This window comes from Dendropsophus ebraccatus, chromosome 1 (genome assembly GCF_027789765.1).
Source record: "Dendropsophus ebraccatus isolate aDenEbr1 chromosome 1, aDenEbr1.pat, whole genome shotgun sequence".
Classification (NCBI taxonomy): Eukaryota; Metazoa; Chordata; class Amphibia; order Anura; family Hylidae; genus Dendropsophus; species Dendropsophus ebraccatus.
Window position 1 is genome coordinate 46,761,371 of NC_091454.1, and position 21,854 is coordinate 46,783,224.

The 21,854-nt window shown below is 42.7% G+C and overlaps 1 protein-coding gene across 2 annotated transcripts in view; it reads left to right on the forward strand.

Moving 5' to 3' along the window:
- The window catches only part of ANKHD1 (ankyrin repeat and KH domain containing 1), an 84,092-nt gene that overhangs the window by 43,309 nt on the left and 18,929 nt on the right, over window positions 1–21,854 (forward strand). For both annotated transcript variants that reach the window (XM_069970378.1, XM_069970374.1), the window contains exons 9-18: window positions 2,244–2,435; window positions 4,139–4,248; window positions 7,636–7,723; window positions 8,189–8,316; window positions 9,094–9,234; window positions 11,241–11,328; window positions 12,592–13,299; window positions 19,156–19,298; window positions 19,381–19,492; window positions 19,958–20,103. In XM_069970378.1, the coding sequence (XP_069826479.1) occupies window positions 2,244–2,435; window positions 4,139–4,248; window positions 7,636–7,723; window positions 8,189–8,316; window positions 9,094–9,234; window positions 11,241–11,328; window positions 12,592–13,299; window positions 19,156–19,298; window positions 19,381–19,492; window positions 19,958–20,103 (1,856 nt within the window). The remainder of the gene's footprint in view (window positions 1–2,243; window positions 2,436–4,138; window positions 4,249–7,635; window positions 7,724–8,188; window positions 8,317–9,093; window positions 9,235–11,240; window positions 11,329–12,591; window positions 13,300–19,155; window positions 19,299–19,380; window positions 19,493–19,957; window positions 20,104–21,854) is intronic.

Genomic DNA, 21,854 nt, shown 5'->3' on the forward strand with positions numbered 1-21,854 from the left:
GTCACTTGTGGGGGGTTTCCAGTGTTTTGGCAGCACGAGGGCTCTGTAAATGCGACATGACCCTTGAAATCCATTCCAGTAAAATCCAGCTTGCAAAGGCCAATTGGCGCTCCTTCCCTTTGGACGCTCGTGCTGCGCCCGCTTGGTACTTTATGTCCACATGTGGGGTATTTCTGTACTTGGGAGAAACTGCGCTACACGCTTGGTGTTTTTTTTTTTTTTTCCTTTTATCCCATTGTGAAAATGAAAAATTGAAGGCTAGAACAACGTTATAGTGTAAAAAAAATTCTTTTTCTTTTTTCACGCCACATTGTTCTGAAAATCTGTGAAGCACCTGTGGGGTCCAGATGCTCACCGCACCCCTTGTTACATTCCTTGAGGGGTGTAGTTTTCTGAATGGTGTCCCTTTTAGGGGTGTTTTTTTTTAGGTTTTGGCACCACAGAGCCTCTGCCAACCTGAAGTGGTACAGTCAGAAATGACCAAATATAACTGAGCGATTGAAATGCACTAGGCGCTCCTTTGTATCTGAGGCTTGTGGTTCCGTCAAACAATGCATTAGGGCCACATATGGGGTATTTCTATAAACTGCAGAGACGGGGAAATCAATATTGGGGTGAATTTCTCTAGTAATAAGTTTATAAATATGAAAAATATTGGATTACAATAAAATCTCTGCACAAAAAATTAAAATTTTCAAATTTCTTACACACTTAGCTTTTATTTCTATGACTCCCCTAAAGGGTTAAAACACTTTCTGGATGTGCTTTTGCAGAGTTTGGGGTGTGCAGTTTCTGAAATGGGGTGCTTTGTGGGGCTTTCTAACATACAGGCCCCTCAAATACACTTTAAACCTGAACAGGTCCCTAAAAATATCTGATTTTGAAATTTTACTGAAAATTTGGAAATTTGCTGCTTATGTTTTAAGCTTTCTATTGTCTAAAAAAAATGAAAGATCATTTAATAAATGCCGCCAACATAAAGTAGACATGTTGCAAAATGTTCGAAAAATGCATTTTTTCACAATTTTTCATGTTATTTGGGTTTTTTTCATAAATATTCGTTATAAATATCGACTCCAATTTACCAGAAATGTAAAGTACCATATGTCACGAGAAAACAATCTCAGAATCAGCCGGATAGGTAAAAGCATCCCGAAGTTATTAATGACTAAAGTGACACTGGTCATATTCATAAAATTTGTCTCTGTCATTAAGGCCATTTCAGGCTCTGTCCTTAAGGGGTTAAAGCAAACATGGCGTACATCAGTGTACAGATATGTATTACGAAAATCGGTTTACCACGAAACTGTGTTACAGTCATTTGACATGTAGACGTTTTAAAAACTGATTTGTTTGGGGTCTCGACAATTAACCTTTTTTTACCGATCAGCCTGAGTTCACAGGCAAAGTAACAGATGCAGAAAAATTAACAGATCCTTGAACCAAACTTGGGCTAATCTGGGACTTAGACAACGATGGCCATTCTTAAAGATAGCCCATCAATGACTGAGTAAGGGCCCTATTCCACGGGCCGAGCATGGCTCGATCAATGATGTATACGAGCGCCGATCTGGTAGATCGCTGCTCGTTTACCGGGCCTATTCGACGGCCTGATCGTTGAGCGAGGGCTGCAGGGACATCGTTACCGATGTCCTTGCAGCATACATTACCTACAGGGCTTCTCCGCTCTGTCTTCCTCCCCGGGTCCCGTGCACTCTAGCTTCAGAATGGCCTGTCAGCTGACAGGCCACTCAGCCAATCACAGGCCGCAGCGGTCCCGGCCTGTGATTGGCTGAGCTCTCCATCAGCTGACAGGCCACTCTGAAGCTAGAGCGCGCGGGACCCAGGGAGGAAGACAGAGTGGAGGAGAAGCCCTGCAGGTAATGTATGGTGCTGCTTCTCAAATCGTCGGTCACCCGCTGGGCGCTGCTATTCCACCATATCGATGCGCGGTGGGGGAACGATGATTTTAGGTCTGGCCCTAAATGAACAATCGGCTGATCGTTCTCTCTATTCCACCGAGCGATAATCGGACGAATCAGGCCAAATGGGGCCGATTCGGACGATTATCGTTCCTGTGGAATAGGGCCCTAAGGTTTTGACATCCTGCTGTTTGCCAAAATTGTGGTGCCAGCACACGCAGTGAACAGGGCTGGAAGCCTACTTTTATATTTTGGGCCCTGTAATTTTTTATTTTTTATTTAAAACTTAATTTATCTTAAAACTCCCATTACTGTTTGTAGGTGCTAACATAAATGCTCAGACTGAAGAGACCCAAGAAACTGCTCTGACCCTGGCATGCTGTGGAGGGTTTGCAGAGGTAACAGACTTTCTTGTGAAATCCGGGGCAGATGTGGAACTTGGCTGCTCCACTCCTCTCATGGAAGCTGCTCAAGAAGGACATCTTGAATTGGTTAAATATCTTTTGTCTGCAGGTACGTGCTTCAGAACATTAAGCTTGGTGTGTTTATTTTTGAAGACTTACAATGCGGGATAGTATCATTACAATGAGCGCAGTCCAACACATGCTTGCATTAAAATAACTAATACTTCTGTCTAAAAAGACTGCATGGGAATAGAATAACATGACAGCTTTTTTTTCAAAGCCGATGCCACACCTGTTTATAGGTGGTGTCTGGTATTGCAGTTTAGCTCTGTTGAAAAATTGAGCTTTGCTGTAATATTGCACATATGTGACTGTTGGAGTTTTTTTGGAAGAAGGCAGTCATGGTTTAATACAACATAGTGCAAACCTGAAGAATGCCGAAATAACGTATAAATAACGTCCCTATGCTCAAAAGATATACATCAAAAAGAAAAAAAATGATCCACAAAGATCACTAAAGAAATGCAGGACAGTCCAAGAAATATATATCAATTATACTTTATTAATGAAATTAATAAATTCGCATACATAGGAAGAAGGCATGAAACAGAACTGTACACACAAAATCAGTGAGGGCACAGATCTAAACAATTTATATGTTTATATATTGCACATGCTAAATGAATATGTATGTATAGCAATACATGTATCCACCACAAGAAGGCACCAAATATCCAAAGACAAATAATTACTATGAAAAATTAGCTGGGGAGGCAAGATGAAAAGATGTGTGGAGTATAATGACCAAAGGTCTAAAACAACTAACCAAATGCCCCCAAATAGCAAAAAATATATAAAATTTAATATAACAGCGGTAGATGCATGTACTAAAAGTCCCACCTACTCACCCTACACACGTTTCACGTTGCTTTGTCAAGGGATGACAAAGCAACCACCGCTGTTTATATTAAATTTCTTTATATATTTTTTGCTATTTGGGGGCATTTGGTTAGTTGTTTTAGACCTTTGGTCATTATACTCCACACATCTTTTCATCTTGCCTCCCCAGCTAATTTTTCATAGTAATTATTTGTCTGTGGATATTTGGTGCCGCCTTGTGGTGAATACATGTATTGCTATACATATATATTCATTTAGCATGTGCAATATATAAACATATAAATTGTTTACATCTGTCCCCTCACTGATTTTGTGTGTACAGTTCTGTTTCATTCATGCCTCCTTCCTCCTTTTTATGTGAATTTTTTTTATGAATTTCATTAATAAAGTATAATTGATTTATTTATTTCTTAGACTCTCCTGCATTTCTTTAGTGATCTATTTTTTTCTTTTTGACAACATAGTAGTTTTGGAATACTACTTTATTGCAGATTCACATTGAATATATAGAGGCATACATTTAACTGCTATGTTACTGACTTTGTATTTTGCAGCTTGCACTTGTTGAACATTTGAATCTTGATCAGTTTCATAGTGTTTTATTTCATCAGTTTTATTGTGCGTTTCAGATATTTGCTGTGTAACTTCTCATTTCTTTTTGTTAATGCATTGCTTTCCTTATGTTATATTTATCCTGGGTTTCAGCCTGTAGTTATATTCAGAGATGTATCCACAATTTTGTAGGCATTTGAACAAGAATCTGCTCATTACCCATGCTTTACTTAATATCTCAGTATAGTGTGCTCTGACCATCTGCTGTTAGTCTCCTCTCCTCTGCCATTTTATTGAAAGTGACTGTTAGGCTTGTGTACTGTAACATTTTTAAAAAATCTTTGTTTTAACAATTTGAAGGTGCAAATGTCCATGCCTCCACGGCTACAGGAGACACGGCTCTAACATATGCATGTGAAAATGGACACACAGATGTGGCAGAAGCATTGCTTCAAGCTGGCGCCGATCTGGTAAGGTCTTTGTCTTTAAACGCTAAAGGTTGTTAATATATCCTAGACCAGTGTTTCTAAACCTTTTTTTCAAGCCATGTACCTCCATGTTAACAGATGTTTCAACTGAGTACCCCCTAAGAATCCATTGATTAAATCAGGGCGCCGGAGTCGGAACTAATGTTTTGGCCGGAGTCGGAACTAATGTTTTGGCCGGAGTCGGAACTAATGTTTTGGCCGGAGTCGGAACTAATGTTTTGGCCGGAGTCGGAACTAATGTTTTGGCCGGAGTCGGAACTAATGTTTTGGCCGGAGTCGGAACTAATGTTTTGGCCGGAGTCGGAACTAATGTTTTGGCCGGAGTCGGAACTAATGTTTTGGCCGGAGTCGGAACTAATGTTTTGGCCGGAGTCGGAACTAATGTTTTGGCCGGAGTCGGAACTAATGTTTTGGCCGGAGTCGGAACTAATGTTTTGGCCGGAGTCGGAACTAATGTTTTGGCCGGAGTCGGAACTAATGTTTTGGCCGGAGTCGGAACTAATGTTTTGGCCGGAGTCGGAACTAATGTTTTGGCCGGAGTCGGAACTAATGTTTTGGCCGGAGTCGGAACTAATGTTTTGGCCGGAGTCGGAACTAATGTTTTGGCCGGAGTCGGAACTAATGTTTTGGCCGGAGTCGGAACTAATGTTTTGGCCGGAGTCGGAACTAATGTTTTGGCCGGAGTCGGAACTAATGTTTTGGCCGGAGTCGGAACTAATGTTTTGGCCGGAGTCGGAACTAATGTTTTGGCCGGAGTCGGAACTAACGTTCCGACTCCAGCTTTAAAAAAAAATCTTATAATTTATAATTGAGTTTTGAAATGAATTTTATAAGTTTTGCTCAATATATATTATGAGCAACGTTCTAATAGGACACTGGCCCTATAAGATAAGGGTGGTCGAGAAAAAGTTGTCAGTCACTATTTGGCAGCTTGTTTCTGAGCTGGAAGAGTCCATTGTGTGGGGGGAGATCTGTGCTGTTCTCTTCCTGGATGCTGCATGACTGTATATGAGCAGCAGTGTAATATGAAGATATCCTGTGTAATATAGAGGAGGAGGAGGAGACATAAGTAGTGTAGCAGTAACCTCAATCCTCAATGTGCTGTTTTTCTTCAGTGTTCTATGGCTGCAGCAGGCTGTGCGTGTTATAGCTGCAGCAAGCTGTGTTTGTATGCTATAGCTGCAGCAGGCTGTGTGTGTGTGTGTGCGCGTGCTATGGCTGCAGCAGGCTGTGTGCGCACGCTATGGCTGCAGCAGGCTGTGTGCGCACGCTATGGCTGCAGCAGGCTGTGTGCGCACGCTATGGCTGCAGCAGGCTGTGTGCGCACGCTATGGCTGCAGCAGGCTGTGTGCGCACGCTATGGCTGCAGCAGGCTGTGTGCGCACGCTATGGCTGCAGCAGGCTGTGTGCGCACGCTATGGCTGCAGCAGGCTGTGTGCGCACGCTATGGCTGCAGCAGGCTGTGTGCGCACGCTATGGCTGCAGCAGGCTGTGTGCGCACGCTATGGCTGCAGCAGGCTGTGTGCGCACGCTATGGCTGCAGCAGGCTGTGTGCGCACGCTATGGCTGCAGCAGGCTGTGTGCGCACGCTATGGCTGCAGCAGGCTGTGTGCGCACGCTATGGCTGCAGCAGGCTGTGTGCGCACGCTATGGCTGCAGCAGGCTGTGTGCGCACGCTATGGCTGCAGCAGGCTGTGTGCGCACGCTATGGCTGCAGCAGGCTGTGTGCGCACGCTATGGCTGCAGCAGGCTGTGTGCGCACGCTATGGCTGCAGCAGGCGGTGTGCGCACGCTATGGCTGCAGCAGGCGGTGTGCGCACGCTATGGCTGCAGCAGGCTGTGTGCGTGCTATGGCTGCAGCAGGCTGTGTGTGTGCAGTATGGCTGCAGCAGGCTGTGTGTGTGCAGTATGGCTGCAGCAGGCTGTGTGTGTGCGCACTGTGTGTGACCCCCCCCCCCCCTCTATATCACTATGGCTGACATCCCCTCTATATCACTATGGCTGACATCCCCTCTATATCACTATGGCTGACATCCCCTCTATATCACTATGGCTGACATCCCCTCTATTGGCTGACATCCCCTCTATATCACTATGGCTGACATCCCCTCTATATCACTATGGCTGACATCTATATTACAGGTATCTGGCATTATTAGCAGTGTTTCTTTGTGTATGGTGAATCTTGTTAGAAACATAGACTGTCAGCAGGAAAAGACCACCTGCTCCATCTAGTCTAGTTGTGAGTAGTTCAGGACATGGAGGCTGGAGACTGCCTGCATCCACTGCACACACAGGAGAATCTGCTTTATATACAGTATTCCTTTATTCACTCAGAAGTCGCCCCTGGATCATGTAGGACATTAGGGAGAAGCTGCTGAGCCAGTGTGATAAATAACTCCCCTGGTATATGACTGGCCATTTATGAAGGAGCAGGAGTCTGAGTCGGTCCTGATAAAATTCAGGAGTCTGAGTCGGAGCTGCGGCGTACCGACTCCACAGCCCTGGATTAAATGTTGACTAAATAAGGTCATGATCACATTGCTGCCATAAGGTCCTGCATAAAGTGTGTAGAGTTGATTTCCATATCAGCCACCCCCCCACAAAAAAAAGCAACAAACCTGTGTAAATGAACAGTAGGTCATAATAATAATGCCACCTGCAGCCAGATATTGACCTCTGTAGCTTGATACCACTATCGGTACAGGAGTGCGAAGATTGAAACTTTTTCGAAGCACCCTGCATCATTATAAATTTTGATGCTGGGAATTCTGCATTCTAGTCCGTAGCACATCTTCCATGCTCAGACTGTAATCAAGGCTATACATGCATCATTTAGCTGTAAGGGTTTTCAGCATTTTAATTTCAACTTACTGTGTGTTAGAATGTTATGTAACTTTTCATTATACCATGAGCTGGTTTTTATTTTCCTGAACCTGAAATATCTCCTTCTAAGGGTACAAACCCACTTGACGTATTTGCTGCGTGAATCAGTCTTAAAAATAAGCAGGCAAAACGCAGGTTGGCTTTATACAATTGTTCTGCTTTAAAATACGCAATTGCGTATTTTTGAAGCGTGAAGCTTGTTGTTAGCAAAGCATCAGTTGTTAAAAACCTGTGTGAAAAACGCATGTAGCTTCACGCTTCAAAAATACGCAATTGCGTATTTTAACGCAGAACAATTGTATAAAGCCAACCTGCGTTTTGCCTGCTTATTTTTAAGACTGATTCACGCAGCAAATACGTCAAGTGGGTTTGTACCCTAAGAAACTCTGCATGCTGGAATGACTAAAGTTATCAAGCCTGGCTTCATTGTGTTGTGGTTTTTGTATATATCTGTATCCAATCCATTTTTTTTTTCTTTGGAAGGAACATGAATCTGAAGGAGGCAGAACTCCTCTAATGAAAGCTGCACGAGCTGGCCACCTGTGCACTGTACAGTTTCTCATAAGCAAAGGTATATCTAAATTGTTGTTCTATTGAACAATACATCTATGACCATATCACATACATACATTTGTTGCAGAAATTTGTGTGTAAAAATCTTGGTCTTGGCTAGCACATGAATTTCCTCCAACCCATTGAGATAAATGGGGCAAACACAAAATTTCTGTAGTAAATCTGTCACATATGAATATATCTATAGTTTACCATTTACGTATAATTATTCCTTTTGTGGAAAAGGTGTAACCGCTCCAATTTTGCTAATCGGTCACTTTTTTATGTGCCATCGGAAGAGTCTAGTGACCCCTAGACACACTAGATGGTTGTCCTATCTATTTATTTTGGTATATTGGTATATGCTGTATACTTAAAAACATTTTACACTTTTGGGCAAAGGTAAAATATAGCATCAATTAAGTATGGTTCTGAGCTTTTTTTTTTTTTTTTTTTTTTTTTTTTTTTTTTTTTTACTTTCTAGGAGCCAACATTAATCATGCTACAGCTAATAATGATCACACTGTTGTGTCCCTCGCGTGTGCTGGAGGACATCTTGCTGTTGTAGAGCTGCTGTTAGCTAAAGGAGCAGATCCAACTCATAGGCTTAAAGTAAGCTTCCTATTTTATATGTAGAATATTTATAAACTGCAGTGCATGTATTATCAGAATTGTACCAAGAGATCAAATTTCCTGTGGTATGGTGTTGTATGTAGTCACAGTGATCTGCGGCCAAGGGGAGGGCCTAAGTACACAATATACATCGAAAAAATGGCTTGGCCTGCACATAAAACATTTTAGGCAGGATTCAACACCTTACCCCTGTTGTGGCAGAGATGAGCTGCAGTCAGAGTTCTGTGGTTGGGGCTTAAACCTCCTCTCCGCATAGAGAGCATAAGATAGCTTGCTGTGCTAAACGTTTAATGGTTGTGTGTATGGTAGGGGTGGTGGAAAGGAAACATTACTGACGGCTGAACAATAGTTTGCGTAACAATTTATAGAAGGTGTACGGCCACCTTTTACACTTGAAGAGGAGAGAATAGATAAGATGTTAGTGATTGATTTTAAGAAGGGTTTGGGGCATTCATATGATAAACTTCCTTGCATGATATGTTGGGTTTCTGCAGCTCTGATTTAAACCAATCAGCACATTATAGCCTATGGGTGATGGATGCCAGTGTTGGGCGTCTTTTTATATGTTTTGTTAACCATAGGTTTAACAGACTGCTCATGACTGATGCCAAACAGTGGTATTTAATACCCATAGGCTTATGTGAACAATCTCCTGGTTCTCGTAAAATGACAGTGGTACCAATTACATGTGTTAGATTAACTTTATATGAAGAGTTTTGAAGAGGATTTTTTTTAAAAAAAAAATTTATTTTGCAGGATGGATCCACAATGCTGATAGAAGCTGCAAAAGGTGGACATACCAACGTTGTCTCTTACTTGTTGGATTACCCAAAAAATGTAATATCAGTCCCTTCTGATATCTGTCAGATGACTGCCACACTCCAGGATCAATTTGCTGTAAGTCAGGTTTATTTCTCCCTTTGTGATATTCAAACAGTTCATTGTTACTAGCAAAGTACAGTCTGAATTCACCTGGAAGTAAGTCTTACAGGCGTGATAGAGCAATCTCTGGATCGCAATAGTTTTGCAGTCTTCCAAATCTGGAAGTGCAAGAACCCCTAACAGACAGACCTTAGGGTCCAATGATTGGGTGATTCCATATATTTTAGTGATTATTTCCACTATTCCCTCCCAGAAATCCTCCAATTCACGACATCCCTTACATCATGTGTAATAGTGAAGCATTATCCGCGCTGCATCGTGGGCATTCGGCGGTAGGCCATGCACCAATTTTATGCAAAAAAACAGGTTTTTTTTATACACCCTATGAATTAGAAGCAACTGTGATAGGGATTCGCTCAGTGATTCTGTAGTGGAAAGCTCCAAAATATCATTCCAGTTGTCATCAGACAGACCCCCCCCCCCCCATTTGTCTATGATGGATAACCGGAATCTACCAAGCTATACATGCAGAAGTTTGGTATATAGCATGGAGATGAGTCCTCTGGTAGAGTCCCCCTTAGTGATATAGTTAAATATTGTGTGTGAGACTGTGTCTAGTTTTACCTGTTGCATCTGAGCCTGTAAGGCGTATCTGAGTTGCAGATATTGGTAGAATCTAGAGTGTGAAAGTTTGAAGGAGGTGGGTAAACATTCAATTGTAGTAATGTTACCATCTTGTATAACCTGTTGTAAAAACAGCACACCCTTAGTCTCCCATGGGGAGAGCCCCTCAAGTGTAAAAAACTAAGGCAGGAGGGGGTTACAACACAGTAGTGCAAAATTAGTAAAACCTTCAAGGCTTAGTAAGCAATTGGTCTTAGCCCACACTTTGACCATCAGAGACCATCCATCAGAGAGTGTTGGGACCGTTCTACCTTTCAATTTAGTCTCCCCTGTTTCCAATGCCATTATTGGCAATCTATGCCCACTGAGCCAAAACTACCAATCTTCCCGTCCGTCTCATCTGGTCCAGGTATCTCCAACCCCTGAAGTGTTGTAATTGGAAAGCCATGAAGTTAATTTAAAGATTCAGGACAGCTAGGCCTCCAGCATTTTTGTGTCTTTGGAGTGTCTCAAGCTTAATTCGTGTTGTCTTTTTACGCCAAACCAAGTCACGGAATATGCTCTGTATCTTGTGAAAGAGGAGCAGAGGTAGCCATACTGGTGACTTATGTATAATGTAAAGCAGTTGGGGCATTATAATAAATTTCAACAGGTTACCATGACCTATAACGGACAGCGGTAGGCGGCACCAGGAGTGTCTTCACTATGAATTTAAAATCCTTAACATGTGGGGTAATTATAATTCCCAAATACTTGATTTCACAAATTATTTGTAGATGAGTAGAGGTTAGAGAGGTACTTCTCCAGTAGAGGTGTGAAAGACAGGACAACCGATTTTGTCCAATCTGTAATCTTTTTAAAATTTGAGGGAACATGGAGCCTACATGTAATAAACTCTTAATTTTTAAGGCACTTTTACATAGAATGGACAGGGGTCGTACGAAGACCGATCGTGTTAATCAGCACTTATTTAATAAGCGTCATTATCTTGCAGACCAGGCCGAGCAAACAATCGCTGGATTGTTCGCATGCAGGGCAATTTGTAGCAAATAGTGATTTTAATTTCTGCATGACCGATTTGAACAACCAACTAATAAACATTTTCGCATCGCTGGCATGACTTTTATATTCTTTAAGGCAAACTTTTTTGAGAAGGCAGTTCAGAAAACTGCTGGAAAATCTACTAGAACTTTGTTTGTAATAATGCTTATTGTGGCAATGTCTGAATTCGGGATGAAAATATTACCATGTAAAACCATACCTCTGTAATGCAATGCCAATATAAAGAAAAATCTTTTGTTTTTGAACACGTAGTAAAATAACTCTAATCTCCTAATATCTGTTATGAAATGAGAAGCAAATGAACTCAGAATATTAAGTTACCTGATATGTTGCAGGTTTCTTGCGTACCAATGCATACCCTTGCGATGGTTGTGCCACCTCAAGAACCAGATAAGCCTCCAGACCAGATTGACGTAGGAAAAGGTAAGTACTCCCTTTAAGTACTGATAGGTTTTCGATGACGTTTAACCCTTAGCCACACTCCTGTGATGTTACTCTACGTCCTGGTGCAGCACTTCCGTTATACCAGGTGGCACTCTGTTACTACAAGATATGTCAGTTTTTTAAAGGTAAATTGTATTGCGTAAAAATGAAAGGCCCCAGAAATTGCATATTTATTTTAATTTTACCTAAAAAAATTTTTTTTTCCTTTTCGTCATGCATTTTATGGAGTCAAAAAAGAATACTGTCTTCTAAGGGTTAAGAGGTTTTTTTTTTCATGGTCATTTCACTCCTGTTCATGGAATGTTTTAGTGTTGTAGTTCAGCCCTATTTAAGTAAGCTGTTTAGGTAGGTCAGTACATACCAACAATCCTGTGGATATACCATGAATATGTTGGAAATAAAGGCTGTATTAGACGGCCGGATGTGCGCAGTAAGCAATCGCCAATCTACTAGATTGCCATTTGCTTACGGAGCCCTTTACATTGCTCAATAATCTTGCAGCCCTTGCTTTAATCAGATGTTTTTTTTTAAACATACTAAAAGACAATATTTGCTGATCGCTGTCTCTTACACAGAAAGATGGCTGCTTGATTTTGGCAGATGATCGCTCCGTGCAATAGGGCCTTAAAGGACAACTCCGGCCAAAACATTTTTTTATAAGTTATTACAATAGGAAAGTTAGGCAAATTCCTAATGTATAATAATTATAGGAAATTCACATATAGTGCTATTTCCCTTAATTTTGTACAAGTCTATGTAGTGTATTGTCTATGGAAGATTTGTTATAATACACTATCCTTGATTTTTATGGAATACTTTGGGGAGCAAAGGACACTTGGCACCGAGCAGTGAGGGAGCGAGGTGCCTGTGCATCTAACTACCTCCCTCCCTGCACGTTGTTGTGGGCCAGATACACAGTGGACTATTCCCCCATCATCTGCTCATACTATAAATGCTTGTGACCCGTGCTCAGCCCGAGCGGCATCGGGCAGCACGGGGAGAGAAGGAGGAAGGTAGTTAGATGCACAGACACCTTTCTCCCTCCCTTTCCAGTGCTGACCGGCCTGCCCCTTCTAATGATCATCAATGTAGGGGATCCCACCGGGCGACCTTGTTGAAATTCTTTTGTACCATATTAAATGTTGGCACTGCACCAGTTATTGGTAAAAATAATAGGATGAACAGTTTTATTGTCTTTGTGCTGTAGATTTACTGTAAAGAATGACCGTATTTTTCCTACAGGTGCATCCAAAAAGACACCTTATAACCTTCACTCTCCAGAAAAAGTCCAAAGATCTCCCCTCCATCCGTATCAGCCACTAGAATGCATAGTGGAGGAAACCGAAGGAAAGCTCAATGAACTTGGTCAGCGTATTAGTGCAATTGAAAGAGCACAGCTAAAATCATTAGAACTCATTCAGGGTGAACCGTTAAATAAGGATAAAATTGAAGAACTAAAAAAGAACCGCGAAGAACAGGTTCAAAAGAAAAAGAAGATCCTTAAAGAACTTCAAAAAGTTGAAAGACAATTACAGATGAAAACACAGCAACAGGTTTCCAAGGAAACTCCAGAAGATGGTGCTAACACAGACGCCGCTGTTCTCCAGCCTTGTGCAGAACCTAGTAATCCTACATTCATTGAAGATGAAAAGACTTATTCAGATGAGAAGTGTCAAAATTTAGACCCGTTCAGCGCCGTTTGCCACGAGGTTCTGCCGCAGTCATGTGATGAAGAAAAGGGATCACCATCTATGGACTTGGTGCCAAAAATACTTAATGATTTAGGACTTTCGGGAATGGATTCTAGTGACCCTGTGGTATCCTGTAGTAATGTAGCACTGGATCAGCCGCCTGCCAGTAGTAGTCTTCTCTCATCTCAAGTCGCAGATAATTTAATGATTGCTTCCCCAGCGCAAACACTAAATGATACTCTTGATGATATAATGGCAGGTAGGTCTTAGTGTAAAAAAAAAAAGCCTGAATTGGTGGTTTTGTTATAGATTGTTCTGTATATAATTTATGATTCTGTGGTGACAACATTCGCATATAAGTTTACAATAAGGGAACAAATCCACTGAAAAGCCTTTTCCCCAGCAGAGGTGTAAAACTTTACTTTTATTAGTTTGCATTACCGTTACTATCTAAAAAGGTGTGTATTAAGATACCTTATAGCTATATCATGCTTTATTAGAATGAATAGAAGTGGTTCTGAGAATGTCTATATGATGATCATCCGGGTGATTCAGTGACCCGTGAAGGTGCAGCTGCACTATTCACTGGGTGTCACGTGAACTTCAATGTAGGTAGCCAGACAGCGCTAGTATAACCTGACTAGAACTCTGCACCCTTCAGGAGCAAAGACTGCAGTCTGCCTGAGTGACTAGAAGGTATTGATATAAAATCAGTGGTGTCTGGCTGCCTGGGCTTTTTGTGGGGAGTTATTCCCAGTCCAGTAATAGGTCACCCATTTAGTTACATTTGTATATAAACGTGTTGGTTTTTGCTGTGGATTAGTTGCATCCGAACCTAGTCATGTAAAGGGTTTATCGAGGTTTTGTAAAACATGACAGCTTTGTTCCAGAGACAACACCTCTCTTGTTCTCAGTTTGGGTGTGGACTTTGCAGCTCAGTTCATTTTAGTGAATAGAGTTGAATTGTAATACCACTCACAACCTGGGGACAGGGGTGGTGCTGTTTTTGAAAAGATGTAGTTGTATTTTCCAATCCTGGATAACCACTTTAACTATTCCTACCTTTACAGCTATTAGCATGTTTTTATATTGCTATAATGCATCTGAATGGAAAAATAAAGCAATCTTGCTTAAAATTTCCTATATTGTGTTCACAGCCCCTATACAGACTTGGCTGTCTCTAACAAGCCCTTAAAAAAATAAGCAATTAAAAACTCATAGCGCTGCCCTTATATAAAACATAGAAAACCTCTAATTCTTACCTCACCAAGCTCCCATGATGTTGTCCTGTTGCATCTCAAGGTCCCCTGATAAGCATGGCTGCCACCACTTCTGAGACTAACTTGTGACATCCCGCTCAGCCAATCAATGTTTCGCATCAGTCAGTGGGTTTTGTTTCAGAAGTGGTAGCAGTTGGCGGGGTACCTGGAGACTGCATGAGAACACCGGGGAAGCATAGTGAGGTAAGAATAAGAGGTTTTATGTACAGCATTATCTGAAAAGTTCTTAAAGGACAACTCCCATGAAAAACTTTTTCCCAGTAATTGAAGCACATTACAAAGTTATATAACTGTGTAATATGCTTCAATCACCTATCTGCCCCCCTTCCCTGTCTTTTCCCCCCTCAACCCCCCACCAGGAAGTGTAGGAAACTCACACATACCTAATTACTGTCGTCACCAGTTTCTTCTCTCAGCTCCTTCTTGTGACGATGAGTCATCAGCAGGAGGGCTTCTCTAGCTCCTGTTACACCAGCCTCCCCCTCCCCTGCCTTGTCAGGTGACTCTGCTTGCTCATCTCCGATTGGCTGAGCAACTGCAAGTCATGTTACTTGCTTATCTTCTCTCCGTTACTGACTCCCAGCACATAGGCAGCGCCCCCTCTCATACTCTCCTGCTGCCGAGTGGACTCGGCAGTGAGTGAAGGAGTCCTGTCACTTGTTTATCTTCCCTCCATGACAGACCCCGTCTTATCTCTCCTGCTGCCCTGACCTGATTAGGGACGGCCATTGTGCAGATGTCACTTTGCAATGTACACTACATTGCAAAGTATGTGTGTGCAGCTTCAGTGCAGGGGCTGACAACCTGTGTGATTATACAGCAGCCTGACTGAAGAGAGAGAGGGTCATGTTTAGTGTATGATGGGAGTTGAAGTGAATTGAGGGGCAGGCACTTGCAATGTCACAGCAGCCAAGTGCATCATGGGAAGCTGAAACCAGGAAGTAAGGGAGAAATGACTGAGAATGAAGCTCAGGCTGTATGCAGACGGTGGGAAATTCAAACAGTAACAGCTCAGGAGGGATAATTAGTATATAAACTATGTTTCTGATTGTGGTTTTTTTTTTTCTCCTTAGCACGGAAGTTGTCCTTTAAGTGGTGGCATACTCCTTCTTAGGCCCCGTTCCCACTGAGGAAAGGTAGCGGAATTCCGCGACGGAATTGTCCGCCGCGGAATGCCGTTAGCCTCCCGCTCATAATGGGAGTCTATGGGAGGCGCGCGCTCCTGCTCTGTACGCGCTGAAGAATGAACATGTTCATTCTTCAGCGCGGACAGGGCAGGAGCGTGCGCCTCCCATAGACTCCCATTATGAGCGGGAGGCTAACAACATTCCGCGGCGGACAATTCCGTCGCGGAATTCCGCTACCTTTCCTCAGTGGGAACGGGGCCTAAGCCCCTTTTTTATAGTGGCAAGTTATACTAGAGTGGTACTGTAGCATAAAGGCACTTGAGTTATAGTCACTAGTGGACTTTATTTTGTCCATATGTTAAAAGTATTTAACATAGTAACAAGTAGGTTGAATGACTATTGTATAGGTCAGCATACCTTTTTGCCAGTGTCCCAACATATGCTGGCGTTGAACAACTTTACTAAAATACAGTCTGTTATAGGGATGCACAATGCACCAAAATATCGATACTACTATCGATATTCCAGGTCCAAAAACTGTTCGGTTCCAGGATTTCCTAGTATTTGATACTTTATGCTAAACTGTGCAATAGTGCAGCTTAACAAAGTTAAGCACAGAGAACATGGCTAGCTGAGCACCGGCCATGTTCTGTGTGCTGCCCCCTGCTCTGCAAAACTCCCGGGTCACCACCTGCTGCTCCATGCTGCCCGGTCCCGTTGACGTCCTCTCCCCGCTGTGCTGGGGAGGTGTTTCGTAGTGAGTCTGTCTTATTGTCAGAGCAGAAGCCGGGCCGCAGCAAACCAGGTCAGAGTCCACCAGCATGTCCATGTAACTGCCAGATAACCTGGTGAATAATGCTCAGCGATACACATGGACGCCTCACACTGAAGCTCAGCACCGCTGTGGGTTAACCCCTCACGACCCACTGGCATAGCAGGACACCTGAGCTCAGTGCAGCCAGGGGTTAACCCCTCACTACCCACTGACATAGCAGAACACCAGAGCTCAAAGATAAAAGTACATAATGGATTCTAACTTATTCACATCACCAGTCTTTCTACAGTAGTCACAAACAATGCTGGAGATAAGGCTCATCAATGGCTATAATGGACTTTTTTGTCTCTAGCATTTCTGTGTTTTTGTTACAGCTGTCAGTCCCATTCACCACAGATCTAATAAGTCACAGTGACTCCATCTTATGGCCCTGTGATCCTGGTTGGAGGGGACTTACAGCTGCAATATGGACTTGTATACACATTATCAGCATGGCTAATCCAACCTGTCAATGGGGAAGCAGCACTTGATTCCTGCAGCTTCCAAGTGATAACAGGTTGTTATCCAGTGATAATGCTCCATGTCTAATTCTTGGTCTCTGCTGCCTTCCTAATAAGCTGCTACCTGAGGATCTTTGAGGTTTTACATTTTTAATTTGGCGAAGCTATTCCTTCGGCCCTGTATGTTATATACTGGCTATATTTTTATATATAGCCCCCTATTTTTTTTTATTGGTGCCTGCACCCCATATAGTACAACAGCCCCCCTATATTGAGGACCTGGGCAGCACACTACACATTAGAAATGACACAGGCAGCCCCTTCTCAGCAAAAAGGCTTAGATACATTAAAGATGACATCCATGGTAGGATCAAACAGAATCTCAGCAGACTGTATAACGCCAGACAGATTTAGATACGGCAGCTAAGCATCCCAGAAATAAAATGTAATTAAAAATAATCAAAATGTAACAAATATACAAAGATATATAAATTATACACAAAGATGGTACCAATCAAAGCTATAGATCATGGCGCAAAAAAATTACCCTCACACAGCCCTACAGGCCGAAAGATAAGAAAGCTATGGGAGTCAGAGCACAGCAATTGTTGTAAAAGTTGTAAAATAAAAAGAACAGAAATTGTATCACTGTAATAGGAGCTGAATAATATAGATAACATGTCAGATGTATCACACAGTAAACAGTGTAAAATTATAGCTGCAGTTTGGGGGGGGGGGGGGGGTTGAGATTTATCAAACATGGTGTAAAGTGACGCTGGCTTAGTTGCCCCTAGCAACCAGATTCCACCTTTCATTTTTCAGAGTCTGAGGGATGAAAGGTGGAATCTCATTGGTTGCTAGGGGCAACTGAGCCAGCTTTACTTTTACACCATGTTTGAAAAATCTCCCCCAAAATTTCTATTTTTATGTTTTCTTTAATAAGTTATTTGGTATTGAAATGGTATCGAGTATTGAAATAAAAAAAGTTGGTATTGGTATTAGAGATGAGCGAACCTAGAGCATGCTCGAGTCGATCCGTACCCGAACTTTCGGCATTTGATTAGCGGTGGCTGCTGAAATTGAATAAAGCCCTAAGGCTATGTAGAAAACATGGATACAGATGACGACTATATCCATGTTTTCCAGACAACCTTAGAGCTTTGTCCAAGTTCAGCAGCCACCGCTAATCCAATACCGAACGTTCATGTTCGGATTGACTCGATCTGGCCCTATTACATAAGGGGGGTCGAGGAAAAGTTGTTGGTCACTATTTGGCAGTTTGTTTCTGTTTCTGAGAGTCCATTGTGTGGGGGGAGATCTGTGCTGTTCTCTTCCTGGGTGCTGGATGACTGTATATGAGCAGCAGTGTAATATGAAGATATCCTGTGTAATATAGAGGAGGAGGAGAAGACATAAGTAGTGTAGCAGTAACCTCTGTCATCAGTGTGTTGTTTTACTAAAGTGTTTTATGGCTGCAGCAGGGTGTGTGTGTGTGTGTGTGTGTGTGTGTGTGTGTGTGTGTGCTATGGCTGCAGCAGGCTGTGTGTGTGCGCTATGGCTGCAGCAGGCTGTGTGTGTGCGCTATGGCTACACCAGGCTGTGTGTGTGTGTATGTTATGGCTACACCAGGCTGTGTGTGTGTGTGTATGCTATGGCTACACCAGGCTGTGTGTTTGTGTGTGCTATGGCATGCCCCAACACCCACAGTAACCCTTCTATATCACTATGGCTGACCACCTATATTACAACGTATGGTGAATATTTAGTTAGAAAAATAAAATTGTCAGCAGAAAAGACCACCTGCTCCATCTAGTCTAGTTGTGAGTAGTTCAGGACATGAGGCTGGAGACTGGCTGCATCCACTGCACACACACAGGAGAATCTGCTTTATATCTTTCCTCATTCCCTCAGAAATTGCCCCAGGATCTTGTAGGACATTAGGGAGAAGCTACTGAGCCAGTGTGATAAATAACTCCCCTGGTATATGACTTGCCATTTATGAAGGAGCAGGAGTCTGAGTTGCAGTCGGAGCTGCGGCTTACTGACTCCACAGCTATGATATGCATATTAGGTTCCAAGCTGCTTGCACTGTTAGATAGATCTTAGGTCAGGGAGATACATGGTACCTCTTGTAAATGACAGCACCAACAATTTGGAACCTAAATTAAAACTTTAATCCCCTCCGTAGACTTTAGGTGTCGGCCTACACTCTTGGATTTGTAATTTAATTCAGAATTCAACTAATCTGTTCAAGTACAGGAGATTTTGTTAAATTAAATAAAACTAAAGCATGTTCAGTCCTGGGGTGCTAAGTGCTGAAAGTCATCTGAACATAAAAAGGCTTTTCTGGTTTATCTGGATTTACTTGTTCTTTCATTCATTCATTCATTCATTCATTCATTCATTATTATATTTTTTTTGTGTGTGTTTTAGGTGTATCTGACAAAATACCTTCTTTGTCTGGTAGTGGTGACTTGGCTTCCACAGTTTCTTCATCAGTGCCCCAGCCAGCTTCAGCAAATGGAGACCAAGAGCCTTTGTTACCAGCTTTTGCATCAGTAGATATTGATGCCCATGTAAGTTACAAAACACAATGCATTCCACTGCTCTTACTTGAATAAAAAAGGGGGTCACTGGTTTCCATTTGTTTTTCTGCAGACTGAAAGCAATCATGATACAGCGTTAACGCTTGGCTGTGCCGGTGGCCATGAGGAGCTTGTGTCTGTGCTAATAGCTCGTTGTGCTAACATTGAGCACAGGGACAAAAAAGGTGAGTTTTATCATTTGTTTACTAAGAGTGTGTCACATTAAGTAAATTAGTTTTAATTCTGTGGCGGAACCCAGCCTGTCTCAGTGTGTCATTGCCCGTTTATGGGAGAGCGTGCCATTCTCCGCTGCAATCGAGAGCGGCAGCAGTGGAGGAGCGCGCGCTCTCACATAGACGGGCAAAGACACACTGAGACAGGCGGGGTTCCGCCGCAGAATTCCACCTAATTTACTCAGTGTGAACATGCCCTTACGTGAAGGCCTGCTTGGTCCTCAGAATGCCAGCACCCATGAGCAGATTGAGCAGCCATTACTAATCATACTGCTTTTAGCGCCTGTCCTTTTTAAAATGCATAAACCTTGCTTGACTTATATTCAGAATAACGCATGCATATTACAAGTGACATGTAATAATATAATACCCAGTTTTAGGACAGAAAGTTCACATAATGCATAACTTTCTTTTCAGGCTTTACACCACTGATTTTGGCAGCTACAGCTGGACATGCAGGAGTAGTTGAAATCCTTTTAGATAAGGGTGCTGATATCGAGGCTCAGTCTGAACGCACCAAGGATACCCCTTTGTCCCTGGCATGTTCTGGGGGTCGTCAAGAGGTATGAAAATTTCTCTGTAACTTTATTAATATATTAATTTGTACTTACACCAGTCCTTCTCTTGCCCCCCCATCTAGCTTTATAAGGGTGGCTTCACACGTACTGGATCCGCAGCGGATTTCACGCCGCAAGTTTGCAGTGAAATCCGCTGCGAATCCAGTATGTGTGAAGCTACCCTAAAGCAGGATCAATTTTACTATAAAACCGCACTAAATTTTACTATATAACTGTATAACACATAACTGTATAACACATGGCACTGACTATCTCTACTTCAGCAGTCATATTACTCCCTTCCATAGGTGATGTAATTATCCCACAGCGATTCTATCCTACCTGGCGTACTGACACTGACTATCCCTACATCAGCAGTCACATGACACTGACCATTGCTGTCTCAGCAGTCATATTACTCCCTTCCACAGCTGATGTAATTGTGCCACAGCAATACCATCCTACCTGACATATGACACTTACTATAGCTACATCAGCAGTCACATGGCACTGGCCATCGCTACATTTGTAGTCTTATTACTCACTTCTACAGGTGACGTATCTTGTCTCACAGCGTTATTATGTTGCCTGGCGTATAGCACTGACTTTTGTTACATTAGCAGTCATATTACTCCCATTTCACTGGTATGTAATCACAGCATCCAGTGGCATGTGACTGCCACTGGATTGCAGTCACATGCCACTGCAGTTGCATGATTATTGCTAAATCAGAGGTCACTTTCCTGATTACTACAGATGACATGACCCTGTTCCAGTAGGACAATCCTGCTTGTCATGTGGCATGACTAGCGCTACGTTAGTGGTCATATTTCTTCCTTCCACAGATGACATACTCCTATTACAGCTGTATCATCCGGCTTATCATATGGCATGACTAAATGTTATTCCCTTCCATAGGTAATGTAATCAGGCTACAGCAGTACCATCCTGCTTATCCTATGGTCGTCTCTTTGGCCTGTGCTGCCATATGCATCTGGCCCACTTCAATTTAGTTGCCTTCTCTTGGAGTATGGCCTTTTATTGGCCTTTTAGCTTTATCTTCCTAGACATATCTGTTGGCCCGGCTCTGCTAGGGGGTCAAAATCTTCTTCTTTCTTTAACGTGGGTTTCTACAGTGGAACCGCTACTTCAAGTTCTTCTATTTTGACAGGATACGTGATGCGCAGTGTTGCCTGTCTCTCTTACTGCAGACAACCTCAGACCCTGCATTTCAGTGTAATCTCTTTATCAGTGCCTCTCTTAAGCCCTGGTAATTCTTGTTTACAGGGGCACTGCTTGTGGGTCAGGTCTTCTTCCTGATCCATAGGAGTTTCGGTCTACCTGGGCCATACTGACATCCTAGTGCAGTCTCACCATTTATGATGTCATCAGACCAAGCCTGTATTCAAGATTTCTGGGCAGGAGTTTTTACCATCCGGTCTCCACAATGGCCTACTGAGCCCAGGCTCCAGGCCCTTAGGATTAAACTATGCTCTATTGGGATTGACACATTTAGTCGGGTCTTAATGCAGGTCGACCAGAGTCTCTTTCTTGACCAGAGTCTTTGGTCCTGGAAGCCCTCTGGCTTGTCCAGTACTTATGCTTTTGGTTGTTACCTGGCATCTCCCAGTCCCCCACCCACCCTCTGGGTACTCCTTTTCCTCAGTCTATGTCCTTGTGTACATTGTTCACAGGCACTGCTGGTGACTTCATCTTAGTCCTGTCAGGTGTGAAAGGGTCCTGTCTGGATCAGGAAG